Genomic DNA, 13,615 nt, shown 5'->3' on the forward strand with positions numbered 1-13,615 from the left:
AATTTTCCGATTGGTTGATTTTGTGGCACACTTGTAAGGCTGTTGCAAGTTGAGCGAGCGTGTGTGTCAAGAGTTGAGCGCGCACAGAATTAAGAGGTTGAGAGAGAGAGAGAGAGAGAGGGGGACTTGACAGGAGCGCAGAGAATACGTTTATGAGACAGCACCTGAGTAAACTGCGTGAGAGGGGTTATTATTGCACGTTAATATGGATAATAGCAAATACATTTATTGAGCACGGAATCGTTTTTTCTTTGCTCAAACATTTTTTTTTTTGCGATAGTTAATTTCTGTTCAAAATATAATGTAATGTGCTTGCAAAATATAGTTCTCTGTGCTCAAAACTTACAATTACTCGCTCAGGATTGAGGCACACATATAACGCCATAATTATCAGCATCAAAAATAAAAGTTTGTGTTTACATAATATATGTGCGTGTATAGTGTACATTTCTATGTATATTTAAATACACACATACATGTATACATTTAATAAATATATATAATATATTTAGATTTATATATAAACTATATAAATACATATATAATACATGTATATACATAAATAAACAGTACACACACATATATTTTGTAAACACAAACTATGATTTTTTTTGTGATTAATCGCAAATAATTGCATAAAAAATAAAAGTTTGACATCCCTTATATATATATATATATATATATATATATATATATATATATATATATATATATATATATATATATATGTGACCCTGGACCACAAAACCAGTCTTAAGTCGCTGGGGTTTATTTGTAGCAATAGCCAAAAATACATTGTATGGGTCAAAATTATTGGTTTTTCTTTTATGCCAAAAATTATTTGGAAATTAAGTAAAGATTATGTTCCATGAAGATTTTTTGTAACATTCCTACTATAAATATATAAAAATGTAATTTTTGATTAGTAATATGCATTGTTAAGAACTTAATTTGAAGAAATTTAAAGGTGATTTTCTCAGCATTTTGATTTTTTTGCACCCTCAGATTCCTGATTTTCAAATAGTTGTATCTCGGCCAAATATTGTCCTATCCTAACAAACCATACATCAATAGAAAGCTTATTTATTGAGCTTTCATATGATGTATACATCTCAGTTTTGTAAAATTTAACCTTATGACTGGTTTTGTGGTCCAGGGTCACATATATACATATATATATATTAGGGGTGTGCAAAGCAGCCGGTATTTGTATCTGTATTTGTATTTGTTGAGGGGGGAAAAGTATTTGTATTTGTATTTGTATTCGAGTAAAATTCAAAATAAGTGTAAAAATCCTGTTTTTTTTTGGTGCGCTTAACTTTTAATTTACGTTATAGTGTAAGTATTTTGTAATTATATCCATTATAATAATTATGGATATGCAATATTGGTTGATGTTTTTGAATATGTAACAAGGAACGTCATTGAAAAAAAAATAACATGACAACCATTACCTCATCCATGGTTAAACCAACTAATAAAATACCATTATGAACATTATGAACCCCACCACCACCTGTCCTTGTTGGAGGATGCTGAACAGACAGAATTAAAATAAAAATGTTCTTCTTCTGAAAGAACTTCTTTCTTGTGGCGTCTGCCGTTGCTAAGCAACCATGACCTGATCTCTCAATGACGACTCGGAAGTTTCAGCAAAGCATAAATGGATTTCCAGCATTAAAAATCGCTTGCATTAGCTTTGCTATTAAATGTCTTTAAAAATGGTTATTCATGTACAGATATGATCAGCTGTTCCTCCAACTTGGCTGTTTTTTCAACGGTATAAGGGAAAGGGTGAAGCTGATTTGTTGGTTCTTGTCACATGACCCTGCGTGCGCATGTGGCATTCTGAAAAGTTGAGAGGTATTTATCCAAAGATTATAGAATATTTATCTCGATGCGGCGCGGACGCGCCTGGAAAAAACGAGCGCGTAGCACCGTGTGAGCGTTGCTTTCATTATGAGCGCGCATACCGCGCGTCTACATTTGAAATAACGACGAACTTTAGCACGCATTTGAACGGCCCCTAATAGAATAATCTCCCGATCAAACTCTGCTTCCCAAAGTTATAAACCCAGTTAAGGTACAGAAATATATTCATCAAAAATAGTGACGCAGTGAAGTCTTTTTTCACCCAGCCGAGTCTTCTCTGTTGCTGTGTAGAGCAGCCTGTGTCAGTCACCTCTTTTACCCCCACCCCCCGACTCCTGAATGTCACTCACTCACTCATGCGGGCATACACTGACTGTGGTCTCCTGAGGAAACGCAGCTTTTTTGATAGAAAGTTTTTCTTGTTCCCGAATACAAATATTTATTAAGGTATTTGTTCGAAATAAGTATTCGTTAAAAACACGCTATTTGTGCCTTTCCGAATACCGTATTCGGGTTCGGCTCCACCCCTAATATATATATATATATATATAATTTTTATGAGATCAATTGCCTTGACATCACTAATATATGTTATACTTGTTATACTAAAGACTGGAGCAATGGATGCTAAAAATTCAGCTTTACCATCACAGGAATAATACAAATTTTAATATTTCAAAATACAAAAAAAGCTACTATAAACTGTAATAATATTTTACAATATTTCTGTTTTGCTGTATTAATCAAATAAATGCAGCCTTGGTGGTAAATTATTATAAAACTATTATATTAAAAAATATTATATATAAAAATATTTATATAAATATAATGGTACACAGATATATATTTTAATTTAATTACATTTAGTACTTGTCCTACATTAATGCACTTATTTGACAGCCTGAGGATGGAACACTTATATAACTATGAGTGTGTGTGTACATCAACTCTGAAACCCGAGAAACTCTCTTCAAAGCCCGTCAAGTCACACTACATCAAAAGTAGATCAGATATGACTTTTAATTTTGTGGAACAATACAATCCACTGCTGAGCGTAATGATCTTACAACAGATCAGAAATATATCAGCATCTGTTTCTATGAACTTCAGCCACTGCAACAGACACCCATAGATATTTTTAGTTATCAACATCATATCAAATGATCTGCTTCATAGTATCTGATCTAATCAGCAATATAATGACAATTATGCAGCTCCTACAGATTTAAAAGTTTTATATTGATTACGTGTTAAACGTCACAAGATGCTGTTGTGATAAATGTGTGAACTCTTGATTTGAATGCATTTACGTCAGATACTCAAACCTTGCTTACTCATTTCTTCAAAGATTCCTGGCACCAGATAAAACTGTAAAGCATGAGAAACTGCGGTTGTGTGTATTGTGCAATATTATTGGATTGTTAACACAAGTGTTTCCTAACAGGATGCTACGCCTTGAAGTCACATACACCAATATGTCCTGTTAGATGTCCAGACGCCCTCTTTATTCACCAGTGTGTGGGTGTGCCTACCTTGCCGAGCATGGCTCCAATGATGGGCGGCCCGTGGCACTGAAGCAGACTCTCCTGATTGGCCGGATGGTTGCGCAGCATGTTCTTAATCATCAGCAAAAACGCTGCTACACTGTTCTTCTCCAAACGGCCCTCTAACACAAATACACACATAAACAAAGCAGCAATCAGTTTCACATTAGCGAAATGTAACACTGACAAATAGCTGCAACGGCATTACATGGGAAATCAAAAGCCAAAGGTAATATAAAGTTCAACTGCAGAATGCAAAAAGCTTCTCACGCAGGCATATATAAACAGATGTAGAATCACTCAAAAACAACTTTATGAATCACTGCCTCACAGCAAAAATCAAACAGCATGCTCAGAAAATATCAATGGTGACTCATACTGCAATTACAGAAAAATTTACATCATCGAGCCACATAACAAGCTGGAAATGTTTCATGACACTGCTCAAAGAACTTAAGTTTCTTTTCAACTGAAGAAGGAAAGACATGAACATGGGCATGTTGCTACCAATGTGTCACAGCTCTTAGAGACTACTGACCAGAAGACTTTCCCAGTGGCAGCAGCATGCCAGCAGGGCCCCTGGAGGACGTGAGCTCTGGCCCAAGAAGATCTGAAGTCTCCTGTCCTACAGTCTCGCCCTGATCCAGTAAACACACCTGCTCCAGCAAGGGCAGGAGAGCTCCCATCCCACCTACTGAGCTCAGAACATCCTACACACAAGACGAGATAATAAAACATAATTAGCAGTTAGTGCTCCTGCAGGGATATATGAGATTATGAGTTTTGTTCAGAAGTATGTGTTGAATATACACATTTCCCAATACTGCCAACACAAAAGGCTGTACTGATGTCAGAATGAGATGAGTCATTCTGATCTGATGAAGATATGAAGTGACGGATACACACCTTAACATCCCAGTTAACCACTCTGTGACCAGTCAGCCTGCCATCATAAAGGTGGTTGGGGGACAAATCCAAACAGATCTGGTTCTTAAAGGCCTAGAATGTAGATATTTAAAGTTTAAATCATATTAAAACAATATTTGTTTGGACACACAGTTGAGGTCAAAAGTTTACATACACCTTGAAGAATCTGCAAAATGTTCATTATTTTACTAAAATAGGAGGGATCATACAAAATGCATGTTATTTTTTATTTAGTACAGACCCGAATAATATATTTTACATAAAAGACGGTTATATCTGGTCCATTGGAGAAAATAATAGTTGAATTTATAAATATGACCCTATTTAAAAGTTTACATATGCTTGATTCCTAATACTGTGTTGTTACCTGAATGAGCTGTGTTTTTTTTTTTGTTTAGTGATAGTTGTTCATGAGTCAACAGTTTAACTGCCTGCTGTTCTTCAGAAAAATCCTTCAGGACCCATGTGTATTTGAACTCTTTCCAACAGTGACTGTATGATTTGGAGATCATCTTTTTACACTGAGGACAACTGAGGTTGTGAGGTTCAACTGAGGTTCAAACGCTCACTAAAGCTTCAAATGGACACACAATGCATTAAAGGGGTCCTATTATGCTTTTTCACTTTTTGAACTTTAGCCAGTGTGTGGTGTGTATGTTTGGGCATAAAAAACATCTACAAAGTTACAAATCTCAAAGTCCACTCCAAAGGGAGATATTTAGTTTTTAAAAATCCCTTTTCAAGAACTACAACGAAACGACTCATTTGGACTACAGCGTTTATTTTCCAGAGGCTATTGAAATTCAATTCGTTGGCAGGTGGGGGATTCGCCTAACTTTAGCCATGGACAGCTGCTTTTAGGATGCTACAGCGAGCCGCAGGTCGGCTCGTTTAAACGCAAGCTTTAACTAAAGGTGTCCGCGAACTGCTCCGGTAGCCATGCTGAAGCCGCGCCGTTCACGTGTGTTGTACAGAGGGTCCAAACCAGTCTATGGTCCAAACACACGCAGATCCACGGCTGCTGTAAACACGAACACTGACTAGTTATCATCCGTGGACGCATCGGCGCCTCGCCTAGACGTGCAGTGTGTGGTAAGACATTTTTTCATCATACAGTGTAGATAGCTTCACTAGTCTTATGGTTTCGGGCATGCAAATAATTAAATACATTAGCACAATAATGATAATATCACGTATCCGCGATCTCGCAGGCTGACGATAGGACCAACAATAGCGTATTATTTACTCACCCTTCATGCATCCTAGGTGTATATGACTTCCTTCTTTCAGACGAATGCAATTGGAGTTATATTAAATCAATTCCGGCACTCATACAACAGCATAGACTAAAAATACGTTGATCCATAATAAAAAAAAGTGCCTCACATGGCTCTGGGGCAGTCAGTAAAAGCCTCCTTTATTGATCAGATGTGTTTTTGTAAAAAAAATATCCATATTTAAAACGTAAGAATCACTTTAATTTACTTTGCTGCTTTGGGAAGGGGCGCAGCAGGGCGGAACACGGTCTACGCTGTTTGCCAATCGCAACGCAGTGGGACTGCTGACCAATCACAATACATTTGGTTTTTCGGAAGGTGGAACCCGGAACTAATTGAGCCGTTTGTGCCAGCCTGGGGAGAAAGCTATTGTAATAATGTAAATTATGTGAAAAAGAATGCGTTTTTCGAAAAACTAAGCATGACAGCATGTTCAAGTACACCCCAAAAACAAAATAAAGACTTTGTAAAGGAGCATAATAGGACCCCTTTAAAGGAACCGTATGTAAGAAATTTATGTCAGTTAATCATAAAATGGCCCTGACATGTCACTAGACATTAAGAAATCATGTTCATTTCAAATACTTATATCACTGACAACAGTGGTCCGGCCAGGATATTGTCATTTAAAAGTGAGAGTTGCAGCCCTCAACTGATGTTATTGTTGTCATTTTGTGTTTTGGTCTGAGGCTCCACCCTCCAGCTATCTACCAATCACGAAGTCAGTACCTAAAAGACCTCGTTATGAATCCGAAATACGTCGTGACAAAGTCCGAAATAAAACAAGGATTTGTATTGGAGATGCCTTTGAAAGATGGAGACGGCTGAAAACGGAGAATAATTTGAAGATAGACGCCAACGTTGCTAATTTTCTCCTGGACAGGTTAGATTCATCTATGTTTGGCTAACTTTGCTTCCGTACACAGTGGATTTTCCGTGGTCGCCCGTGCTAAATGTGTTCATAAAAAGCTTTATATCGCACCACTAGCAGGGTATGAAAACAATCTATGTTCCGACTGAAATGTGGTATTACAGTGCATCTTTATGAAATATTTGGCTAATCGCCTTTAGTAAATTTTTGCGATACATAATTACTTCGCAAAACATCTCTTGTGAAGCATAAACATAATTAACAGAAGAAAAACAAATTACTGTGTAGGACTCTTCACTTGCCGTTGGAAGCTCCTTGTAGCAGCCTACTCCTACAGCTTAGCTGGCAACCTCGAGTCAGGGGGGAGCGGGAGGGGATACACCGTTCTACAGTATTTTGAAAGTGATTGCAGTACCAGTTTTGGCCACAATCCTACATACGGTTCCTTTAAGAGCCAGGGGTGTAAACTTTTGAAAAGAATGAAGATGTGTACATTTTTCTTATTTTGCTTAAATATCATGCCATCAATGCCATTCAGAAGCTAATAATTGCACTTTTCCAAGAAGACAAAATAAGTTAAATTTACCCTAATCTTCAAATTCAAAAAGTTCTTAATGCATTGTGTTTTTCTATCTGGAGCATCAGTTCCCTCAGTTGTCCTCAGTGTGAAAAGATGGATCTCAAAATCATACAGTCATTGTTGGAAAGGGTTCAAATACACAAAAATGCTAGAAAACGTCATTTGTGGGACCTGAAGGATTTTTCTGAAGAACAGCGGGCAGTTTAACTGTTCAGGACAAACTAGGGATTCATGAAAAATTATCACTAAACAAACATACAAACAAAAAAAAACACTTGTGGATCATTCAGGTAACAACACAGTATCAAAAATATTGAACATATTTTATGTGAAATATCTAGTACTAAATAAAAAAATAACATGCATTTCGTAGCATCCCTCTTATTTTGGTAAAATAATGAACATTTTGCAGATTCTGCAAAGTGCATGTAAACTTTTGACCACAACTGTATTTATTCTACATTTATTTTGACTGAACTTTTAAATATAATATGTTTATTTTATATTACTATCATAAGTAATCAGAAATGTACAGAACAGTTGACCAAATAGATGAATCTCTGAGCAGATAATTACCTGTGGTGTATAGTATAACACTAGTTTACTGTTGACTTCTGAAGGTTCACCATCAGCTTTGAATAGAGAAACATTATTGGGACCTGCAAAGCAAAATGAGAAACAGAGACGGACATTCCTCAATGTCTTTCTTTGTGGTTGGAAATGTAAATTTCTGCATTAGGAATGCAGTGGATGTCTCATTTATACCTGCAGTAAACAAAGCTCGTGCCTGAGCAGGCTGCAGAGCTTCATGACAGATGAACACTGTGGCTAAAAGGCCACCCAGAGATGAAGGAGAGCCCCACGCAGTGTCCTGTAGCCCTGCCGGGATGGTGTGAACTGGATTTTCCCGACCCAAACCGGGCCGCCCCCCTGCGGCTGCTGCAAAGGACGCAGGGAAGGACTGGGAACGTGCAAGGGTGGGTGGCCCAGCATGAACCGCAAATGCCATCTCGGAGGGCGAGTGGGGGGGGTTGGGCAGGGTTGGAGAGGTAGTCACTGTGGTAGTGGTCCGGTGACCAGCTGATCCAATGCAGCAGGAAGTGAAAGGCTGAAATGTTGATAGTCAAGCAGACCAATGAAACAAAACAAGTACATAATAAATTGAACTCCTGCAGACAATAATATTTACTTACCTCATTCAGAGAAGGAAAGCGCAGGGGTGCTGTTTTACACTGCACTCCATCTACATAAACAGTGACCACGTTCTGTCCAAAGGGTCGACGGCCAGGAACATGAACAATGGCAACTGAGTGCTAGAGTGAAGACAAGAAGGGTGAGAATAAGACTTTGAAAACAGAAATAAAAATGATATCTTCAGTGTTGGGGGTAATGTATTACAAGCAACGCAAGTAATGTAATCAGATTACTATTTTCAAGTAACAAATTACTATTAAATTACATTTTTGAAATAAGTTACTCTGTTTCCCATGTATTCATTGACACATCTCCTGTCCCCACGTGTTGAGAGAAACTGGGAGTGAGGTGCAGAGGAACTTTAATAAGTCTGACAATAAAAAGCCCAGCCCAGGTGACGCAAAGTAACACAAAAGTAACATAATGCATTACTTTCCATAAAAAGTAACCAAGTAGCGCAGTTATTTTTTCTATGAAGTAATGCAATTTTAATGCATTACTTTTTAAACAGATTCCCTGGGTATTAAGACTTGTATGGCTTACTATAATGTAAATGATGTCTCTTACTGATATATGTAGTAGAAAACCTACGAAAGACTTACGTTATTTAAAAAACCCACATCGTTTACACATATTTTGAACTAAAGGGGGGGTGCCATTATTTCAATGACGTGAAACAGTTGCACTTGGTGAGCTACTGGCGCTACCTGTTGCTATAATTGCCGCAACACAACTCTGAATACACAATTCGGAAAATAAAACAATGTGGATGCAGCGGATGCAGCGTCATGACAAGCGTCAGCATGCTAGGCTGGCATCTAGCGTTTCTTGTCTCTGCCGTTTGTAAGCTCTTTTAGTAGCTGTGGTCTAAAGGCCTTAAAAGCATCAGGGCTAAAGTAGAGAGAACAAAGACGCAAGTCTTTAGGAAGTTTTATTTGTCCACAGGAATCTTCCCATTCTTTTCTCCTCTTCTTATTGCTAGGAAAGCAGTGAAGTATTGTTTCTCTTGTTGCCCTTCGACAAAAAATTACAAGAAAAGCCGCACAATGTGGCATCGTATCAGTATTTTATTTTCCAAATTGTGTATTCCGAGTTGTGTTGCGATAAAAATACTGGCAGGTGGTGGCAATAGCTCACAGAGTGCAACCGTTTCACGACATTGAAATAGCTTTGTGGGCAGTGCACCGACATATGGTGCAGTTGCGCCTCGGGTGTCCCGTGATCGAATCCCGCCTCGTGGACCTTTCCCGATCCCACCCCCCGTCTCTGTCTCCCATTCACTTCCTGTCATATCTCCAGTTTATTCAACACTGGATATCATCAAGTAAGCTTCTTTAATTAAAATCATGCTAAAGAGGCTAGTCAAGCTAACGCTAATTCTGCAGCAAAACATGTGAGCAAAATGCATGTGATGCTTTTAATGCTATTCAGAAGGTTCCTTTCCAACCACTGCTATTTTGAGCAATATCTTTCTAGTATTTATTTTCATACAAGTGTTGCTTTCTCTTCTATAAAACTGTATGTTAATATGTGTGAGAGTTGTCTGTAAGGTCACTAACCCAGGCACAATCATTGAATGGATACTCTGGCAGGGAAACAGCCATGTATTCCTTTTTAGTACATACTGCTACCACCAAAACTTCTTCTGTGGTGAAAAACGCTTCAAAGCCAGTTCCGCTTGCTGTGAAGAAACTACACACAGGACACAACACAGCTTTTAAAGGTAAAAGTACACATAAAACAAGCACTTTTGATCACCAGTACAGCATATGTCAATACTACTAGTTCTAGATTACTCTAAGTGTACTATACTAGACTCATGCAGGTTTTTTTGTAACAAGTAGGCCTGGGCAATATATTGAATATATTTACCAATTACTCACTACAAGGAACGTCACAGAATTTGCCCAATTTGGGATGAATAAATCAAAATTAGGTCAGTACACTTATATTAAGTTTAAATATGAATTTTGCATGTTCTGCATGTCTCTGTGTGAATGAATCTTCGTTCACTACACATATACTGAAGCGAGCGTGAAGCTCATTGTGTTTTCAGCCTCTGTCGCCTCAATATATGAGTCCTTGAACACATAAATCTATTCTAAAGAAATGCTCTGAGCGTTGCTTCATGACAATTTGACCGTTTCTTTTGAGAAAAACTATCATCACATCACATACAAATAAAAACTTAATAGTCTTCACAGCAACCCATCAAAATATAATGATAGTACTACTACTACTAATAAAATTATTATTAAAACATAATTTAAGGAATTTTTACCAGAAAAATGCATTTACACAGTATTCCTGGAAAAAATATATAAATAAAAAAATATATATTTTTAATAAAACCAATTAATTAGAGATGCTTTCGATTATTAAAATTTAACGCAACCACTAAAATGGAAACCAGAAGATTAATGGAAAACAGAATTGTCAAAATAAAACTGAATCTGAGAAAAAAAAAAATATTTAAATTATTTCAAAATGTAATTTTTGTTAAACTTTTAATAAATTGCTGTTAAATTGCGTACATTTCATGATTTTAAATTAATTAGACATGCTGTTGATTTAGATTTTTCATTTAACTATTAAAACAGAGTCTAGAAAAATTAAAACTGACAAAAAATGGAATCCAGAACCAATTCAAATGGAAAAAAAGGAATTTGGAAAAAAATTGAACGGAATTTGGGAAATAAATCAAACGGATTTCATAGAGCTCTACAATGATAAATATCGCTATGATTTTAATTAGCATTTTGCAATTCTTTCATGTTTAACTATATTCATGAATTCTAAGTTATATATTTTAATGTAATTTCTGAATTAAACATCAGTAGCAAAATAGTTTTTAACCAGAAGTTTGTAAGTTGCAATTATTGATTACATTGATGCCAAAAAACACCTATAAATGTAATACTTAAATACACTACCAGTCAAAAGTTTTTGAACAGTATGATTTTTAATGTTTTTTAAAGTCTTCTCTCCTCAACAAGCCTGCAAAGTCCAAAGATCCAAAGTACAGCAAAAACAGCAAATTTTGAAAAAATTCTATTTAAAATAACTGTTTTCTATTTGAATATATTTTCAAATGTAATTTACTCCTGTGATTTCAAAGCTGATTTTTTTATCATTATCAATGATAAAAAAAGATTTCAAAAATATTTATTTATCATTTATCATTTCTGCACGCATACAATATTAAAAAATGCGATATTAAAAAAAAGATTTCACAATATTACTAATTTTGCTGTATTTTGGATCAAATAAATGCAGGCTTGGTGAGCAAAAGAGACTTCTTTAAAAAAAACATTACTGTTCAAAGACTTTTGACTGGTAGTGTAGTTTAATAATTATCTGCTCATCTGCATTAACACAGCTATTTTCAACTACATAAAATAAAAATAAATGTTTCCTAAGCACCAAATAGCATATTACAACAATTTCACAAAGATCATGTGACACTAAAGAATGTATATATATATATATATATATATCAAAAAGGCTCAAACAATTACAAGAAATGCAACAGTAGATGGTGACATTTTTATTATAACATCTGTCCTAAGTATTCTTGAACAAACCTGTAAAGCTGTTTCCTGCGTGGTCCCTTAGCCATCCGAACCATATTATCCGGGTTTGTCAGGTGGGATTCTGAGTAGTGGTGCTGGGGTGGAGGAAAGTCTGTATTGAGGCACAGCCATGCGTGGAAAGTGAATGCACTTCCTGGCCAGCGTTGTATAGCTGGCACCATAATACCCGCCATAGGGGGCGTAAGGTCAAAATACTGCAAGGCGCTGCACCCACCCTCTCCGCGGGCAGCCATGGCAGAAAGCACCCTTACTACGCGTCCACAGTATGGGTGAGGGGGTGCACCGGGCTCAGCCCGCAAGAGCTTCAGTAGACTCTTCAATTCACAGGGCCGTAGAGATAGAGATCCCAAGTCTTGAAGCAAACCCAAGAGGGCGTCCGAGCACTGTCGGTCAAGCCGCTCTGGGTTTTCGGAAAGCACCTCCAGCAGAGCGCCTACTAAGCCCACCTCGACGGCTACGGTGCGGCATGACAGAGTTCCTCGACATACGGCTGCTAACCACTGGGACACCAGCAGCTGCAGAGAGCGAGAGCCCAGATCAGGCAACCACTGCAGAAGCAGGAGTAAAGGCTGTTCATTACTGATACCCAACTGCATGGCCTGGGAATGCTCTCCTTCAACAGCCTGAGAGGAACAACACGGAGAAAGCAAAAAGTGATGCTTTAATAAAACAAGTTTTGGTAACACTTTATTTTAAGGTGTGCTTTTTACATGTTACATGTTACATATACTTACTTTTATAATAACAATTAATTATGCCTAATTACATGCAAATAACCCTAAGCCAAACCCTAATCATATAGTAAGTACTATATGTAGTTAATAATATTACTCAGTACTCAAATGTGTAATTATACTATAACAAGGACACCTTAAAATAAAGTGTAATCCAAGTTTTTTATAGCATGGTGATTTTTTGACCATTAATTAGTATGTTTTTTGAGTATGCATGTGTGTAACATGAAATTCAGTGTTATTTTAGTACCATTAATATAATATTGTTGGATCGGCAACTAACTAACTGAAATTTCTTCTATATTTTATATTAATTTATAATATTTTAAATTAGTTTTTATTTTAATATTTGACATTTTCTTTAGTTTAAGTTTTAGAATTTTTATTTTTTATTTTTTTTTATTGTTATTATTTCAAATGTCTACATAGTATTTACTTTTTTGTTTCAGTTTTATTTGAATTCTTTTCAGTTTTATTAACTTTGGTATTTGATATTAATTTAGAAATGTTGGCATGAATTTTTTGTAATAGTTTGAGTTTTAGTTGACAATAATTATGATTGATATTTTATTCTTAGTACCATTATTATTTTAGTATTTTGTTGTGTATTTTCCTTGGTTTTATTAGTTCTTTTTTAAATGTAAACTTAGCTTTTAGCAATTTTAATATTTTTTTATTTTGATTTTAAGTTATTTTCAGTTTTACATTTAGTCATTTTAGTATATAAACTTTAATTAGATTGAATTTTCTTTTATATTTAATATTATTTCACAATATTTAAAATTTTTAATTTTTATATTTTACATTTTGTTATGTGTTTTTGTCGGTTTTATTTTATTATTATTATTATTATTATATCAAATGTCTACATTGTAATTACTTTTTTATTTCAGTTTTACTTGAGTTATTTTTAGTTTTAGTAACTTCGCTATTTTAACTTTTAATTTAGAAATGTTGGCTTTTTTATTTACATTTAAAAATGTTATTTTATTTCAGTGACCATTTATTTAAATTAACATTTGT

General features: G+C 35.8%; 1 protein-coding gene across 1 annotated transcript in view; it reads right to left on the bottom strand.

The window, feature by feature from the left end:
• Positions 1-13,615, bottom strand: part of nbeal2 (neurobeachin-like 2) — a 118,251-nt gene that overhangs the window by 67,164 nt on the left and 37,472 nt on the right. Inside the window, 8 exon segments of the mRNA XM_073847831.1 lie at positions 3,405-3,538; positions 3,955-4,126; positions 4,323-4,415; positions 7,648-7,730; positions 7,837-8,179; positions 8,265-8,384; positions 9,825-9,957; positions 11,850-12,481. Coding sequence (XP_073703932.1) covers positions 3,405-3,538; positions 3,955-4,126; positions 4,323-4,415; positions 7,648-7,730; positions 7,837-8,179; positions 8,265-8,384; positions 9,825-9,957; positions 11,850-12,481 — 1,710 coding nt within the window.

The sequence above is a fragment of the Garra rufa genome, chromosome 9 (genome assembly GCF_049309525.1).
Source record: "Garra rufa chromosome 9, GarRuf1.0, whole genome shotgun sequence".
Taxonomy (NCBI): domain Eukaryota; kingdom Metazoa; phylum Chordata; class Actinopteri; order Cypriniformes; family Cyprinidae; genus Garra; species Garra rufa.